This window comes from Microcaecilia unicolor, chromosome 8 (genome assembly GCF_901765095.1).
Source record: "Microcaecilia unicolor chromosome 8, aMicUni1.1, whole genome shotgun sequence".
NCBI classification, from domain to species: domain Eukaryota; kingdom Metazoa; phylum Chordata; class Amphibia; order Gymnophiona; family Siphonopidae; genus Microcaecilia; species Microcaecilia unicolor.
In genome coordinates, this window is record NC_044038.1 from 50,887,423 (window position 1) to 50,906,914 (window position 19,492).

Below are 19,492 nucleotides of genomic sequence, written 5' to 3' on the forward strand. Positions count from 1 at the left end.
TCTCTGTTGGCCCTGAGTAGTAGACAGGGCTGACCCTAGGAGGATATGGGTGTCTGGAAATACTGAAGAGCCAAGGACTGGAATCCCCCCCCCCCCCAAGATATTAAAGAACAAGGGAGGCACTATATATCTAGACGGGCTGCTAAAAACTCTGCTGTGCCAGCTGCAGTAGCTCCTAGCTTATTGATTCACCCAAGTGACGTCTGAGTGGAAAAAATCATGATAGCAAATGGCCATCAGAAATACAGAACTTAGGGGCCCTTTTACTAAGGCACACCAAAAAATGGCCTGCGCTGGTGTAGGCATGTGTATTAAATGCGCACAGGACCATTTTTCAGTGTGCCTACAAACAAGGCCTTTTTTGGGGGGGACGAAAATGGATGTGCGGCAAAATAAAAATCAGTGTGCGTCCATTTTGGGCCTGAGATCTTACCGCTACCCATCAACTTAGCGATAATCTCTCATGCATTAACCGGGCAGTAATCATCAGCGCACGTACACTGCTGATTACCGCCTGGTTAGTGCCATGTGGTAGAAAATAGAAATTATTTTCCGCTGCACGTTTTTGATGCACATAAAAATTAGAATTATCGCCTGGGGCGCGCAGTAGCTGGGCGGTAGTTCTAATTTGATGTGCATTGTATGCGCATAGGCACCTATGTGCCTTAGTAAAAGGGCCACTAAGAGTGGTAGCCCTAATTCTGCCCCCTTAGTGTTAAGGGCAGGGGATGTTGGTCATGAGTATATGTCTGGATTTCATGCCTGGTCTTCTAATCGTAGGATAAGAAGATGCGGATAGAGGCTGAGACAGTGAAAAAGAGGGTTCTATGGGATATAGAAAGACGTTGCTACCTAGATCCCTTTGCTGTGATAAGGTAAAAAATAAAATCTTCTCCCATAATCTAAGCATGCCTGACAATTATCTATAACAATCTGCTGGTTCTAGAAAGTAATTGGATAAAAGTAATGTGGTTGTTGTGTTACTCTACTTTAATGCGCAGAGATAAAGGTTGATAAATAAAAATAAAAAAAATCTAAGGTGATACCATTTCCTTGGACTAACATGAAATGTTTCTTGAGTAGCTTTTGGGAACTAACATCTCCTTCCTCATGTCTGAACAGAATAAGCAAAAGATGACAATACTAGAACATATGCACTCAAACACTATTTTGATTGAGCTGTAAGCCCAGTGGAGCAGGAGAATAGTGTAAAGTTAAAAAAACAAATAAAACAAAACAAAAAAAGAGCAAAGCAAGGAACCTTTCTTTGATTTTATAGTACTTTAGTACTTAAAAACCTAATCAGATTCTTATCTTGGGGACTCTGGAAGAGATCACAGTCTTTAGCTCATTGCAGAAGTTATGAACTTAAAAAATATATAGGGAGGAGTCATCAAGTGAGTTTTTGCGTATTTCAGTTTTCAGAAACGCATTGCAGAATGCCGGTATTGGCCTGTAGAGATTATGAGAATACCAACTGCTACTGGGGCCAAACCAAAGGCTGGAAAAGCAGACAAAGTAAGTATGATTTAGAGCTGTATTTGATTTTAGCTCGCAACTTCTGATTGGTAGCTCATAGCTTGCCATAAAAATGGGTGGCTCTTACACTGTAAGCCCCTATTTCCTAACCTGTGTTAACATTTTAATGTTAGAATTGCCTTCCATATGCATAACTATAACAGGACACCTGATAGGCACACATCTGTAAAGGAACATAGGTGCTTACTTTCCTTTATAAGATACTAGAATAATCGGATATATACAAACATATCCAGTTAGACATGACACTTACACTAACCATAGACCTGGCGTAAGTACATGTGCACTATGTAAGTTAAAATGGTAATGGAATTCAATTATGCGTGGGATAAACATAAAGGAATCCTGTTCCGAGGGAATGGATCCTCAGAAGCTTAGCCGAGATTGGGTGGCAGAGCCGGTGGTGGGAGGCGGGGCTGGTGGTTGGGAGGCGGGGCTGGTGGTGGGCAGACTTATACGGTTTGTGCCAGAGCCGGTGGTTGAGAGGCAGGGATAGTGCTGGGCAGACTTATACGGTCTGTGCCCTGAAAATGACAGATACAAATCAAGGTAAGGTATACACAAAAAGTAGCACATATGAGTATATCTTGTTGGGCAGACTGGATGGACCGTGCAGGTCTTTTTCTGCCGTCATCTACTATGTTACTATGTATGTATTTACAGAATAGCTCTTAAGCAGAATTTTGGCATATATGTGCACTGTGGCAGCGTGGATTGGCGGCTGTCTGCAGGGCCTCAAACTATAGCAGGTAAAAGTCAAACCACTTTATGTACAGAAAGGAAAATGGCCAGCTCTGTTTCCTCACAGGCTTGTTACTTGTAGTAAAGTCTCCTCAAACACAGTTTCAGCAGCCTATCCCTGACATGGATCCACAGGCCCATATGTAACAACTTTCTCAAGCATAAACACAGTTTTATTTTATTTATTTATTTATTTGTTTATTTACGTATCTGTACCTGTAGCCCACAATTATCCAAAAACGAGTTTCGGCTCAATGTGGCTCAACAGTTGTTAGAGATTACATTGATTTAATTACATTTACAAGGTTGTATGATGCTGTGTTTCAACAGTTCTGACAGACTGTTCCAGACATGGCTCCACATTTCACTAAGTAATAGATTACTCAAGCATAATCACAATTCCAACAGCCTGCTTCAGAAATGGCTTCACAATTCCCCGCAGCCAAGGAGTAATTAGGCTACCTTGGCTGGTTTCAGTTATCTCATATACAGTCCCTGGAGGTGTAGACTTGCAGGATTTTTTCACTTCACAGGGTGTAAGCATCTGAGCTAGGGCCACTCATCTTCCTGGAACTCCCATCAGGTACAGCAACCAAGCCAGAACACCCTGGGAGGATTCTGGTTCTGAGCCTCCCAATTCTGTTCTGCTAATAGGCTTTTATTTTCCTGCTGTCTGCTTGAGCCCTGCCCTCCTGGCCAGTCAGGCTAACATACCTATTCTTAAGGTGGCTCTGCTTCAGTAAGCGAGTGCTCTTAAGGAAACCCAACCTTATATCACCCATTCCCTCACATGCACATATATGCATGTATATGCTGGTATTCTATTCATTCATGAACACAATCGGTGCATAACTGTTAGCACCTATTTATAGAATTATTCCCATAGACAATAGGCCCATTGAGAATAGTGGAGCTCGCATTAAATAATGTGTGTTAAATCTTGCAAATGCACATATAAAGGAGACTATAAGTTTGTACCTGAGGCAATGGAGGATAAAGTGACTTGTCAAAGGTCACAAGGAACATCAGCAGGAATTGAATATTGGCTCCCCTGGTTTTCAGCCTTCTGCTCTAATCCCTTAGACAACTCATCCACCCTAAAGTAGGAGCATCAGGCATAGGATTTAAATTCCCAGGGTGACTGAAAATGAAAGTACATGACATTCATTAATGATGCAGCTGACACCCTTTCCAATTATGCTATAGAACTCAAGGCTTCTTCCACTCAACAATAATGCAGCAGAAGAAAGAGCTTGTCCTAAATAGGAATGTTACAGCTAGATGGGTGAGCAACCACGATCCTCGAGGGCCACAACCCAGTCAGGTTTTCAAGGTTTCCATAATGAATATGCATGAGATTGATTTGCATATTCTGTTTCCATTGTATGCAAATAGATTTCATATATATTCATTGTGGAAATCTTGAAAACTTGACTGGGTTGTGGCCCTCGAGAACTAGTTGCCCACCCCTGAGCTGGAGAGTAAGATGCCTCCTAATCAGCAAGGATGCATATAAGAATAATGCCCTTCTTAACCAGAAACAATTCTGGCTCATTTGCAAGGAACAACCTCTTAGGAAATGGAATCTGAACCTAGAGAATGCCTATTCCAGCAATGATTTTCCTTTTTTTTTTTTTCTCTTCCTGTTTTCAGGGAGAAGATGACATTTCAATCTCTTTCCATGGTGTGGCTTATGTAAACATGAAGTCCTTGCTCTACCCTGGAGTAAAATCACTGAGAGGAGCTTTCCGCCTTGTAGCTTACCAGGACATTGAGGTGTTTGAGAAGGTAAGAAGGAATCATGCAGTCTGACAAATTATTGTCCGAGCAATAATTGTCTTTGGTTAGTGCCAGGACTTGATTAATGATCACCAGTCCAGTACTGTCTCTTCCACTGCATATATCTAGTAGTTAGTTCTGCAGGCAAGTTAGGATTAAGGGCCAGATTCAGTAAACAGCACCCAAAGTTAGGCATCTGTGGAAACGTGAGCGAAGGTGGGCCTGGAGCAAGGACAAACTGGAGCTACACAATGGGTGCAGGGAAAGGAAAATATTATTTATTATAAATATCACATAGGGGTTCTGTTCCATTCACAGGCGGGGGTAAGAAAATAAACATAAAAATGTTTCTTAGACGTAACAAGGTTCTACAGTGGCCTACTCCTGCAGGGCCATGGCATACATTACTGCCTCTCAAAATGGCAGTACACTTTACTTTTCTCTGGTCTTCTTCCCCAGAGTTACCAGTGTAGTCTGTAGCACTTGGGTCAAAAATCTAAACTTGGCCTACCTGACTGTAGCAGTTGCCATTCACACGAAGATAATGGAGGCAGATGCAGTTGGGCATTGCTGCCTCCCTCTGGGCCTACTTAAGCTAGCTGTGCTCCAGGATTTTTTACTTCCTGGACCATGCCCTCCCCTTGGGCGGGACTATGGGTTTTAAGGTGGCTCTGATGATATGAGGGATTATCCTTAAGGGAATGTGGCAGTGTCCTATAGACTCCCTTACAGCACTGTTCTGATCTGCAGTAAGATAGCATTTTATAAAGGATGCTCTGTCAGAGTGCCCTTTACAGAATACTATCTGAGTCAGAACATAGCCTGCCAAAACTGATGTAAATGCTGGCGCCCAACTGATGGCAGGCATACAAATGCAGGCATTCTGTAATATCACGCTTAATTTCTGGGAATGACCCTGTCTGTGCCCATCCCTTGGCCATGCCCTCTTTTTTTTAAGTTGCGCTCTCTGAAATTTAGGCTCACATGTTACAGAATATAGCATAGGGCAGATCTGCATGTAACTCTTAATTACTGCCAATAAAGTGTTTTCTAAACTTCAATAACTGATTGTTAGTGTCTAATTAGTTTACGCACGGATCTGGGATCCGCACCCAAATTTGGGCAACCTATACAGAATCCAGGGGTAAGAGTGCAGGAAAAGAACAGTTCCCAGAAGGAGTAGGGGCGAGATAATATTTATTTTTTACATTGCTCTTAATCGAGGATCTGTTCCCTTTTTTCTTGCAGACCAAGAGCCAGTTCAGTGTCCTACGTGAAATTTTGCGGCAGGTCAGACTAGGCTACAATCTGCTAGGGATCAGCTCTCCACATGCTAAACATCCATCAAGTAGAGCTGCAAAGGATGAAAAGGGATCCAAAGAGAAAGACAGTCTAAAAAAGGTAAAAACATAAGGGACTTAGTGGGGTTTGGGCTGTTGAGGGAATCAGTTGTTGAGGGGTTAGTGGGGGGAGGGGGAGGGGGGAAGGGTGGGGGGAATAGGGGGGATAAAAGGGTTATAAGCATAATGTTAAAATAAAAAATTAAATTGTTGTATTGTCATGTGTTGGAGCCAATGGCTCGTTGTTATGTTTGAGATGTTATTTCAATAAAAATTCAAAGTAAAAAAAAAAACAACACAAGGGACCCAGAGATTAAAGGAGGAGGTGCAAAACACATCCCTGAATTTTTCTCAAGGTGGCATCTATTAGGTTCATCTCCAATAATAAGAACATGTGACTGCGGGGGAGAGGACTTGGGATGGTCAGATTAGATCTTTTATAATTGAGCCTGTGCACCTTTTCTAAGATGCATATTGACAGTTTCGTTTGGACTGTGCTACTCCTTTATGGTATAAGTCATTTTTATTAAGTTTTAAACAATAATACTGACATAAAAATCAGTTATGTCTACACAAGAACGATATCTGTAATTACAAGAACAGTATACATTGTAAAGCACCTCCCTACCCAGCTCCCTGTACCCCCACGCCCACCCCCAAAATTCTACTACCCCAATTACATCATCTAAGAGACAAGGGATAAACCCAGTCAGTAACCCCCTTCGGGACTGACATTGAATATCTGGTTTATTTTTGACTGGTTTCAAGATAACCAGCCAAAGATATTCTATGTTTTCACGTGGCCAAATGTGGCTGCTAAACTGGCATTAAAAATCAGCAGATAGCCGGTTATATCTCTTGATATAACTGGCTAGCTGCTAACTGGGGATATTCGGCGGGGGATAGCTGGTGTTTACTTTCTGTCTTGCCTCTGAGACAGAAGTAACCTTCTGGAGGTCTCCTGGGGGGTGGACGGGGCAGGACCCTCAAGTAAATCTTTAGTCCCCCAGGCAGAATTCCAGGCAAGAAAAAACTCTGGCTTCTAAATAAGTATTAGACATAATCAGGGCCAGTCTTAGCAATTGAAGGGCCCTGTGCAGACCAGTTCAGTGGAGCCCCTAGCCCCTTGCCCAATTCCATCCCCCCCCCCCCCCCCCCCCAATGACAAGAACTTTTTTTTTATTTTTTAATTTAAGATCTATGGTCATACATTCAAAACACAGACAGAGCCTCATTAAATATGAAATAAGGGACCACAGATCAGTCATAGAGATATGAAGGTAAAAAACTGTAAACCTCAGTTTAGACTTTCATATATAGCAATACTAGAAAAGCAAAAACTGAAATGCAAGATATCAGAGATACTGATTTCCCAAAGCTGACATGTTCCAATTAACACATCTATATAAATAAATCCCACCTTGAACGTTCTGAAGCTCCCTCCAACTGTGGCAGTGAAGCCCTGAACTGCTGTAGTCCTCCTGGTAGGGAAGGCTATTCGGACTACTCACCACCGCCCTCAGCCATGCCCCATCTGCGACCTACGCCACGCCCCAACTGGACATAAAAAGCATCCTGAACGTTCTGAACCACACTCTGAGGCTTCAATAGTTCGTATGTTCGAAGCTCTGTAACCATTTTTAAGCACAGTACATCTGTGCGCCGCCATGACCTGGACGAGCGTCACAACTGCAACACACACGGATGAGCGTCACACCAATAATAATAGAACAAGGGAGGAGCGTCTGAGGCGAAGGCGTCAGTCAGGAGGAGTCATTTTCTACGACTGCACCGTTGCCACGCAACGGAATGCAATCACGCCTCATGCACCTATCAAACAACTCAAAAAGAAGAAGGGAGGGAGAGCCGGCACAGGGTGAGCCGCTCTCACATTTCTCCCCGTCAGTGGACTCCGCCCCTTCGTCCTCCTGGAGCCTCTGATTGGTTCTACTCCCTGCCCGACTCCCCTCCACTCCCCGTCCCCATGGCAGATGCTGCAGAAAGAAGAGGAGGCGGGGTAAAGGATCCCGGTGTCCTCTCAGCTCGGCCCAGGAACAGTTTGTGGCAGCGGAGGGAGCGACAAGGGCCGGGGAGTTACGAGCTGTCTGTCACCTTCCTCCCCGGCGCAGCATGAAGGTTACCATGGACTTTGACGAGTGCCTGAAGGACTCCCCCCGCTTCCTACCGAAATGGGCCTCTATCTCTTTGTCCCTCTCTCTCACACACAGTCTCACAGACACACACACACTCTCTCTCTCACACAAACACACACATACTCTGTCTCTCTCTCTCTCATTCTCTCTCTGACATACACAATCCATTTCTCACACACACATACACTCTGAGGAAAACCTTGCTAGCGCCCGTTTCATTTATGTCAGAAACGGGCCTTTTTTACTGGTTCAAAATAAAATACTTTTTTCTACCTTTGTAGTCTGAGCATTTTATTTTTCCATTCAATTTGATCCAAGTGTCTCTTCTGCTTTTCTGTTCTTTCGTCTTTCCAGGTCTCCTGTACATTTGACACTATCTGTCCTGTCCAGGATCTCTCCTCTGTGTCCCTGTTTCTATCCTCCAACATATGTTCAGCATCTGACGTCAGTGTCCCCTTTCCTTAATTTATATTTAACATCACCCTTCTCTCTCCCTATCCTACCCCTTTTCCATCATTGCTCCTCTGTATCCCTGTTCCTATGCTTACTCCATGCCCAGCTTCTCTTCTCTGTGGCCTGTCTCTCCCTTTTCTCTTCCCTTCCTCCTGCACCCCCACCCTGGGTCTAGCATTTCTACCTTCTCTCTCTTGTATTCCCCCCCACCACACACATTGCGGCATATCTCCTGCTTTCTTTCCATGGGTCTTGTGCCTCTCCTCCTGTGGTCTCTTCCCTCTGCATCCTCCCTGGATCTAGCATCTTTCCCCTCTCTTCCCTTCCACCAGTCTGTCCTTTCTCTGTCTCTTTTTCATCCCTGTCTTAATAGCAGGTCTAGCATATCTCTATCTCCCAAATTCCCTCCCCCCAATGACCAGCACACCTCCTTCTCCCAACCCCCTACCAATGGCCAGCACACCTCCATCTCCCAACTTCCTCTCCGCCACTAATGGTCCATCTCCCAACTTCCCCCCTCCCAATGGCCAGCACACCTTTAACTCCCAACTTCCCCTCATCCAAATGACCAGCACACCTCCATCTCCCAAGTCCCCCCTCTAGTCCCAATGGCCAGCGCACACCTCTCTCTCTCTCTCTAACCACACAAATGGGTTCCCATCTCCACCCCCGAGTCCAGCGGCTTTCTCCTCTGAACCAACACCAGTGAGTCTACTCCACCTGTCACCTCCCCAAGTGCTCCCATCTGGCCCAATCTCTGGCAGCACCACAGCTGTGACCATGGCAGACCGCCCCTGCCGACATTGGGGTTTTTCCCTGTAGGATGTCCCTCCTGCGCGGAAACAGGAAGTCGCGTCATCGGAGGTGGAGCACTGCAAAGTGAACACTCTGATGGCAACCACGTCGCTGGCAGAGGTGATCTATCACAATGAGAAGCGTCATTGGACTCAGGGAAAAAAGGAGAGACAAAAAGGGAAGAGTTGGGAGGCTGCTGAGCAGGAGATGACTGCGAAAGCAGGAATCTCCCTCTGAATGCGAGAGATTTGGTCTGATGTCGGAGTAGGTAGCACGGGGCCCCTGGGAGCGCGAGGCCCTGTGCAGCCGCACCGGTCGCCCCTTCCTAAGACCGGCCCTAGACATAATAATTGTTTATTCAAATTGTCAAAGAAGCCAATCAGTAATTATTGAAATAGTAACAAATAAACTCCCAATACTGTATAATATGCAGCAAATAAAAACAGAGTTTTCCCTGGGAGCTGTCAATATGTCCACCTGCTAGTGGACACACTAAGGCTCACCATCCTCAGTTTTGTTTCCTCTTAAACACTTTTTTCTTCCTTTCTTCATTATCTTAATTATAATTACCCTTCCTACCTAATGAATATGCATCTTTCCAGAATATTCTGTTTCCTGTTATGAATCATGTTCCATCAAATTCTATCATTTATTCCCTTATTAGCAGTTAGGGCCTGTCATGCAAGTTTTCATTAGATAATGAGTAAAGTTACTCTGTTACTAACGCCACCCTCTTGCATATAATTATGCTCACACCCACTTACTTCTCCTTTTGATTGTTTATCTGGATACAGCAGATGTCCTTAGTCATAGGAGTCTCTGTCTTAGTTGCTGACCAGCAACTTATCACAAGTTAGCATTTCATAGGCCAAATGTCAAACCACATTATAGCTCTCTTGCAACTCTTAAGTCTACTCCAAGCTCAAGAAAAGCAAAATAGCTAAAATAAAAACTAGAAATATATATGGTTTGCACCTTTTCATGGCCTCTATGATATACACTGGTTATTGGTGGATAGCTGGTTAAGTGCTATTTAACTGGTTAGCAGCTGTTCTGGCTGGTTAAATAGCACTGAATGTTGGGGGGGGGGGGGGTCGGTTCCTAAAGGATTTAAAAATATACCATATAATCTAAGTGATAAAGAGTTCAAAAAAGGAGTCCATATTTTAATAAATCTGTTGACCTTCTTGGCTCTCTTTCCCCCGAGCAGACATATGTTCCATGTAAAGTAACTGGTGCATTTGTCATTTGGTCATTCAAAACTAGCTGGCTATGTGTTTCCATTCCCCCAAGAATGACCCCCAGGGCCACCCATTTTTCTGGCAAGTAAATATAAATTAGGTAGCTTAGATTTAGCTGTTGAGAAAGGAGAGTCTTCTCCCTTGGGATCTAGCTGGCTAAGGGCCAGATGCATCAACCAAGCGTTAAAAAATCTAACGGGGAAGAACAGCTGATCGCCTCCATCCTCTGCAGTCTCCAACGTCGTCTCTCCTTCCTCCTTCCTCCTGGGCCTGCCCTCGCCTGGTTACGTCAGACGAGGGCGGGCCCAGGAGGGAGGAGGGATGGAGACTGCAGAGGAGGCAATCAGCTGTTCTTGCCCATGCAGCGCCCTCACACAGAGGTGAGAGGCGCTGCACGGCCCGGTAAGACGGAGGGGGGCACCGGTGGAGGGGGGGAACGGCGGCGACGACCTCTGGGGGGGGGCGGCAGGGGCGGGGCACAGGGCGGAGGATGGCGGGAGGCGGAGCTGGGGAGAAAGAGAAGAGAGGAAGGGAGAGGGCCGGCCAGGGCAGCTTAAAGTTTTGATTTTTGGAAAGTGGGGGGAAGCGGGGAGCAGCGGTGACCTTGGGCGGGGGGGCACGGGGCGGAGGATGGCAGGAGCTGTTTTTTGTAAAAAAGCAGGAAGGGAGGGAGAGGGGGAGTCGGGGCTGCCTACAAAAGGCACGATTTTAAGCATGGGGGAGCGGGGAGCAGCACGACCTCGGGTGGAGGGGGCAAGGATGCTCATAAAGGACGCTCCTGATGAGCGCCTTTGCCCCTTCCCAATCCTTTTTTCATTTTTGTTTTGATGCGTGTCTGACAGCTCAGGCCTTAACAACAGCTCTGAACTGACGTTAAATTTATCATGGTAAATGAGTCGGTGCAATCATCGGTATGGTTAGTGCATTCCGAATTGTGCATATTACAGTGGTAGTTACTCGTTTGCATTCCGTTTTCGTTGGCTGCTAGCGTCGTCGGAAAATGGCCTTTAATGCATGCTACGGTTCAAAATTTCTTCGTTACAGGGTCGTTACAGGATCGTTAAAGTTTAGTGCATCTGGGCCTAAGTTCCTAGTCAGCTGGCTAGATCCCGTTGAAAAGCTAGCCCATGGCACACGACCGAAAATACCAGGAGCGTTAAATAATATTCATTTGTTTTTATATTTCTTCTTAGATGACCATTATGCCAGTAAGATCAACTCTACCAGAAAATGCATCAGATTCAGACCAATTCGTATCTATTCAGAATACAGAGGGCCAGGTAATCATTTGCTGTTGAGTCCATGAAACAAATGGGATGTTAGTGTGTAAATACCTTGTAATCTTTCCTGTGTTTTATACTTGAAGAGTTGTGAATGGAGGATTTTTGCATTTCCCTATAGTGAGAGTTCCTTCACTGTTCCATCCTGGGGAAAGACTAGGATTGTTGAAGGTATGGGTTCTTTTATAAGCGGTGTTCTGCACCATTGCTGGCAACTCCTGGCATAAATGCACGCATATTCATTAAGTTATGCATGTAAACAAGCATCGAATAAGAAAAAAGACGACTCTGCACTCAACGACTGGAAACAACTACAAAGAAAATACAAATACACCATCAGACAAACTAAAAGATCGTATTATAAAACTAAAACCAGACCAGATTACAAGGACACACATAAACTCTTCCAACTCGTAAACAAATTACTAAATACCACCCCGGTTACCTCTAACAACATAGACATTCCATCAGCAAATAGCTTTGCGAATTACTTTAAAGAGAAAATTATAAAGCTACGACTCCTGATACCCACCAACTCAACTGATTACGAAAACCTCCTTGAATGTTTAGACCCAATACTTGGGGTATATCCAACAGACCGATCATGGACCAACTTTGACATACTATCGATCGATAGCATCTCCCAATTGCTTAAAAGTTACACCAAATCACAATGTAAATTAGATATTTGCCCTAGCAATCTTATAAGCATGGGCGTAGTTTGACTGTTTCATTTGGGGGGGGGGGGGGGCAAAGGATGGGGCGGAGCATATTAGCATATTCATTTGCATATATATATATATATGCAAAGCTATATATATATATATATATATATTCAAATGAATATGCTAATATGGAGGAAGGAAGGAAGGGAAAAAGAGCTGGCTTTTTTGGGGAATAACCATAATGAATATGTATGAGATATCAAGCCAGCTCTTTCTCCCTTCCTTCTTTCCTCCTTACCCAGCACTCCCTCTTCCTCTCCAGTAGTATTTCCCCACCCCTTTTCCCATACCATGCCAGTGTTGACCTTAGAAATGCATAGGCTCTATATGTAGATCCTTCAATCCATCTCCAGCAAATTTCCTGTCCCCTCCATCAATCCCTGTTGTCCAGCAATTCTCCTCTCTCCCCTGCCCATCCTGTTTCTGTCCATCCCCTTCCCCCTTCTATCCAGCGTCTCCCCCCCCCCATCTCTCCCCCTTCGCAGCATCTCCCAGCCATCTGTGAAGCACGACAACGTGGATGCAGCAGCTCACAGGTTTACTTGCTATGTTTTAAGATGTTTGCATATAACTGAGCCACGTTAATATGCATATTTTACTACCCACAAAAAAGGCCTATCTGCACCCCTTTAGATTTGACAAGCTTCTATCTACAGGGACTTCCCCTGTAACCTGCACCCCAACAGCCTGTGTGAATTCTCTGGGCTTCCAGCCACTACTTTTATTTGCAGCTACGTAGGTCCACCCACCCGCCCATTTTTGCACTCCTCCCCTTCTTACCTAGTCCTGCACTAGTCAACACCCCTCTTCCCTTCACCTAGTCTTTTCAATAGTGGGCCACATGATCAGAAACATGTGTGCACGCCAGCTGAGTATTTTAGCTTTTTATAGCATGATTTAAACTCATCAAATGTGAGTGTTTTCTGAAATCATTACTTTCTACCCACCAAATATCTGTGCAATTCTTCAAAATCATGTATGCTAACTAAATTTAAAAAAAAAAAAAAAAGGCTAAAAAATCTCAAGTAGTGTCCCAAAGTTCAAATGGGTCATATCCTAGACAACCGTGACTTAGTCCATGCCCTGTTTCAGCTCTGCCTTCACTTTCCCAGTTTCTCTGAATCCCTATCACTACCATCCAGCACTTTCCCCCATCGGGATCTTATCTCATAGCTTCTCCTCTGACAGAAAACCACCTCTCATAGAGCTGGGCCACCAAAGGAGCCATGCGACATGCCTCAATCCGACACAACTGCAAGCTCCTCCCCCTGCACTTCATTGGTTTAAGGATTCCTTTGCCAGCCAACAGGCTGTGTGGAGAGGCGGACGCAGTGGCAGAGGAGGCACAATCTCTTCCTTCCTGCTTGCTGAGCTCTCTGTTCACGTTTGTGCTGGGTTGTTTTGGGGGTTTTTTTTAAATCCTTAAAGTAGGACACAACACAACAGTCCCTGTACGGATATAAATATCATTTCACAAGTTAACGATTGACTATTTTAAAATGGTTAACCCTTTAAATCGGAGGTTTAGTTTGGAGTGGCCATATGGGAGGGGGAGGCATCCACCCAAAAGTTGCAGGTGCTAATTTTGAATTGGTCTTCCTACCCCCAATACGACTTCCTTATCCTTTGCCCCACCCCCAAACTACAATACCTAGTTTAAATAATAAATACAAAACAGGGCACACTCTGACCCAGTAAGCAGAGGGAAAAGCACCATGGGAGTAGAGCATACCAACTACCAACATCGTGAGCATTTAACACAAGCTAGTGGAATCACAGAGCCCAATACCCTACACCCACCACAATGCATTGCTGATGTGACTCTGCGGTGCGCATAACAGAAAAGGTGTCACACTCACCCGAGAGCCACATCAGAACCAGGGAAAGGCTGTCAGAGGATAGAACACATTCTGCTGTCATGGAGGTGGGTACGGCATTTGAGGCTGGCATACAGGCTGGCAAAAAAAGTTTATAAAGTGGGTTTTGTTTGGTGGGAGGGGGTAGTGACCACTGGGGGAGTCAGGGGAGGTCATCCCCGATTCCCTCCAGTGGTCATCTGGTCAGTTGGGGCACTTTTTTGGGACTTGGACCTGAAAAAAAAGGGTCCAAATAAAGCGGACCAAATTCTCGTCCAAAACGCCCTTCTTGTTTCGATTATCAGCTAAAGACGCCCATCTCTCCTCGGCCGATAACCACGCCCCAGTCCCGCCTTCACCACGCCTCCGACACGCCCCCATCCACTTTGTTCATTCCTGCGACGGAGTGCAGTTGAAGACGACCAAAATCGGCTTTCGATTATACCGATTTGTTCGCCCACGGAAGAAAGACGCCCATCTCCCGATTTGGGTCGAAATATGGTCGTCTTTCTCTTTCGAAAAGTAACCTATGGAACTTTGTAAGGCTAAGTGCTTTGAAAATATGCCTCATTGTCTTATACTCACCTCACAACATAACACAAGTAAATTCTCCACCATAACCACCCCAAACGTTTCCCTTCCCATCTCAAACACTTTGAAAATTCTTGGAGTTACCATTGATCGAAATCTCACACTTGAAAACCACGCGAAGAATACAACTAAGAAAACGTTTCACTCCATGGAGTGGAGGAGTGGCCTAGTGGTTAGGGTGGTGGACTTTGGTCCTGAGGAACTGAGTTCAATTCCCGGCACAGGCAGCTCCTTGTGACTCTGGGCAAGTCACTTAACCCTCCATTGCCCCATGTAAGCCGCATTGAGCCTGCCATGAGTGGGAAAGTGCGGGGTACAAATATAACAAAAATAAATAAATGTGGAAACTCAAAAGAGTAAAAACTTTCTTCCCAAGGGTCATTTCTCGAAACCTGGTACAGTCAATGGTACTAAGTCACCTGGACTACTGCAATGCACTCTATGCTGGCTGTAAAGAACAGATCATCAAGAAACTTCAAACTGCCCAAAATACCACAGCCAGACTTATATTTGGAAAAACAAAATACGAAAGTGCAAAACTCCTAAGAGAGAAATTACATTGGCTCCCACTTAAAGAACGTATCGCGTTCAAGATCTGCACGATTGTTCATAAAATTATATAAGGAGACGCCCCGTCATACATGCTTGACCTCATGGACCTCCCACCTAGGTATGCTAAAAGATCTTCCCGCACTTTTCTTAATCTACACTTCCCCAGCTGCAAAGGATTAAAATACCGACTAACACATGCGTCCAGCTTTTCCTACATGAGCACGTAGTTGTGGAATGCCCTACCAACTCACTTGAAAACGATTAACGAAATAACTAACTTTTGCAAATCATTGAAAACCTATCTCTTTAACAAAGCCTACCACGAGAATCCATAACTAACTACAACACATCACCACATCCTCCCTTATTCTGACTGTCTTTCCATATTTACTTGATCAAATCGTCTTGTTAGCCTTGATATCTTTGTAACACCAGTTGTATCTTTGTACCCTGAAATGGTGATTCCATATCAGGTCTTTGTAAGCCACATTGAGCCTGCAAATAGGTGGGAAAATGTGGGATACAAGTGCAATAAATAAAATAAATAAATAAATGTTGGACATGCCTATGCCCTGCCCATGCTCCTTTCCCTGTGAACGCCCCCTTGCATTTATGCACTAATCAAGCTAAGTTATGGAAGACCGCTTTGTCACATACGGAAGTGCTAGTATTCTGTAACTTATGTGCCCACTTGGTATGTAAATATAGGCACCAGGTTAGAGAATGAAGGGATATCGAGCACATGTGTACATGAGTATTTTATAAAACTTGCCCATAAATTGTGACTTCACCCCTGAACATGTCTACGTGCAGGTTGCGTAAAAGCACTTGCCTGTTTGTCACTGCATATTGTCAGCTGGTCACCCTTCCAGAACACTGGGGAACTTTCTGCCTCCTCTTCTCCCTTCACAAAATGCTCATCAACACCAGGCTTCTTATAATTAAGGGTTTTATTAATGGCCATTTAACATGTTCCGCATGGCTTATTTCTTCTTTAACATCAACATTTCTTCTTCTTTAATATAAACATTTCTTCAAGTCAAACATAACCAAAAAGGCACTTTACTCAGAGCTTGCTACTTAAACCCTTCTCAAACTTAAGACAGTTCCTCAAACTCCAACAGTTAAACACAAGCATCTACTTTCCTTCTCCAGCTGTCACCTTTTCCAGAGAGCTTCCTCAGTGCTTCCATCTCCCCCCTACAGCTTTCCACCACTCTCTTAATAAAGCTGCCTGCAACCTTCTCACACCTGGTTCAATTTCCCAATCAACTTCTGGCTTCTCCCTCTCCTGTCTAAAGCCCTCCCCCTGACTCTGAGTCCCTTGCTGCTGCAGTGCATTCTGGACCTTGTAGTTCCCTGCCTCTTCGCAATATACTTTTATGCACATAACCCCAGGGTAATGTTATGAAGGTCCTTTTATGTATGTGGAAAAAACCTTTATAATATTACCTCTGCAGAAACAATATTAGGTCACCATACATATAGTTATGTGGTTTAATTTAGAACAGCTTTTTTTTCTGGCCTAAATTAAATTTCTTAGTTATGTGGATGACATTTCTCCTATTCTATGTCCCGACCCTATCCATATAAAGGACAGTTCTATAAAATGGGGGCCCAATATTCAGACTGTGGGAGGCAGCCCACATAAGTGCCGCGATCAGTGCTAACCTTGGATATTCAATGCTGGGCTGTTTCCGGTGACCAGCATTGAATATCTGGGTTTTGGGGGGGGGGGGGGGGGCAGCTCAAACTTAATCGGCTAAGTGAATATTCAGTGCTGGCTGGTTAAGTTTATAATGGGCAAACATAGGACTTCTATTTAGGCAGAATATAAGCATTAAAATGTTCCTTAGACGTAACAGGGTTCTATAGTGGCCTGCTCCTGCAGGGCCATGGCGTACATTACTGTCTCTCAGCTTGTCTCTGTCCTGCTTCCCTAGAGTTAACAATGTAGTCTGTAGCAGCTACTTGGGTCAAAAATCTAAAGTTGTCTCTGGCCTGGTTCCTGGTCATTAAACTTAGTTGGCCAGTGCTTGAACATTCGCGGATAGTCATCTATATCTCGTTAACCACGAATATTCAGCAGAGATAACCGACTATCTCCTGCTGAATATTGGCGGTTAGCCAGCTAAATGCTATTTAACTGGCCAGAAGCCTTTCTGGCAGATTAAATACTGCTGAATATTGGCTGGTGGGTGCTTACATTTGTATGTGTGTGTTACACATGTAAATATACAGAATATTGACATTCATGAGTGCATACACGTCAGTAATCACCTTAAGCATTATTCTGCAAATATCCATTTATCTTAAATAGTGTCCTGCCGACATTCAGCGCTATTTAACCATCCAGGAACAGCTCCTGGCCAGTAAAATAGCACTTAACCAGCTAAGTGCTAATATTCAGCCCCAGATAGTTGGTTATCTCTGCTGAATATTACTGCTTATTGGCTAACCGGCTATATCGTGCGCTATAACCAACTAGCTGTGAATATTCAGCGCATTGCCGGCTAAGTTTGGTGACTAAATTGTGCCACCCAAATAACTGATTTATCTTTGGCTGCTATAAACTTAACTGGCCAGCACTGAATATTGATTTGGCCGATTAAGTTTAAACCTGGCTACAGGTCCCTGAACAATGTCTACTCCCATCTCTTCTTTCCATAGTCAATCTCAGTTTATCTACTAGTCAGTTCCCCGATATATGGAAATCAGCCATAGTTCGTTCCATCTTGAAGAAACCAACTCTTAATCCTTCTGTTTTTGACCACTACTGCCCCTTCTCCAATCTTTGCTACTTGTCCAAGGTCTTAGATAGTTTTTCTTCAAATTACATCCTTTGCTGTTAGGGTGTTAGCACTACTATATCCTGCCAATCTGGTTTTCGATATTATTTTAGTACGGAAACAGGCATTCCAGCTCTTCTCAGTGAGGTCCATACTCATCTCAACCAGCATAAAATTGTTTTGGCTATATCATGTGATCTCTTGGCAGCCTTCAAACGTATGGATTTTTCTTTACTCCTTTCCCACTTATCTTCGTTGGGGGTTATCTGGGGTTGTGCTCTCCTGGTTCTCTTCTTTTCTGTCTCACCGTTCCTTCTAGGTTCTCACGACAAGTTCTGTCTCTGAGAAAAAAGATCTACACTGTGGGTTTCCCCAAAGTTCCATCCTTTCTCCACTCCTCTTCAATTTGTTTTTAAGTCCCCTTGCTTCACTTATTCAGACTTCCTGTATTTCTGCTTATTTTAATGTGGATGACATCCTGCTTTTATACCCAACTAATTCTTTTTCCCTCTCGCTTGCTCCGCTCCTATTGTGCCTTGATGCCATTTCCAAATGTCTATCAGACCATAAGCTAGTATTTAATATGGATAAAATGGTTGCCTGTTGGTTGGATCTCTAACTCCACCTTCCTCTCTTCGCACACTTTTTGGAACCTTGATTACCCTAGCACCCAGTTTTTGTTATTTAGGAATTATTCTACACACTCTCTCTCTCTACCCCAGATTTCTCATTTATTGAAAATCAGCTTCTTTGTCTTTTGTCAATTACACAGTATTCGTCACCTTTTTGACACAGACAGATTCCACTCACTCCTCCTTTTGTTCTTTACATCCCACCTGAACTACTGCAATGTTACTGCACTCCTCTTTAAAGAAGTTCAGACTCTTCAAAATGTGGCTATTAGGCTGCTTTGCCATGCCCATCGCAGTGAACATATTACACCTGTACTGAAACAATGCCATTGGTTGCCTGTAGAGCAAAGGATCATTTGCAAAATAGCAGCATTGACTTTTAAAGCTTATCGAATAGGCTAGCCAGAATATTTAGCTAATCTCACAATTCCCTACACACTAGCCAGTAAGTTGCGTTCTTTGATTGTCCTCCCTGGACCTAGGCTTGCTCATTATGAGTCGACTAGACAAAGCGTTTTCTTCTTTCTCCCTGTTTGCAGTATTCTTGAGTTTAAAAGTTTTAAGGTAGAATTAAAAACCTGGCTATTCAAGCAGGCTTATGGGGATCCAGACTAATTAGGTTGCCATGTTTTCAAAATGTTCCCTAATCTTTCATTAATGCTTTCCTTCTCTCTCTCCTCTTTGTGTTTGTGTGTCTCTGTTCCTTTCTTGTCAGTTAATGGCGTTCCTTTCCTTTTCTTGATACATTGTAGTCTGTACACCGCTTTGCTGTCTATCACCAACAGCAGCCTAGCAAATATTAATAAATTATAAAGTATAACTATAAACCGTCCAAAAAACCCCAGATATTTAAAACTGGTCACTAGAAATGGCTTGGCATTGAATATCTGGGCTCAGTGCCAATCGGGGGACTTAGCTGGCCTGCTTTCCGCAGGCTTAATATTGGGCAGTGTGTAAGTGCAAGGGTGGAGCATACACATGGGAAGATCATGAACAGGACATAGGTAGGGCTTCCACTTCTGCCAC

General features: G+C 44.1%; 1 protein-coding gene across 1 annotated transcript in view; it reads left to right on the plus strand.

Annotated features, from left to right (window-relative positions):
- CFAP70 (cilia and flagella associated protein 70) overlaps positions 1 to 19,492 on the plus strand; it is a 178,555-nt gene that overhangs the window by 31,834 nt on the left and 127,229 nt on the right. The window contains 5 exon segments of the mRNA XM_030213232.1: positions 781 to 875; positions 1,419 to 1,518; positions 3,934 to 4,068; positions 5,308 to 5,460; positions 11,235 to 11,321. Coding sequence (XP_030069092.1) covers positions 781 to 875; positions 1,419 to 1,518; positions 3,934 to 4,068; positions 5,308 to 5,460; positions 11,235 to 11,321 — 570 coding nt within the window.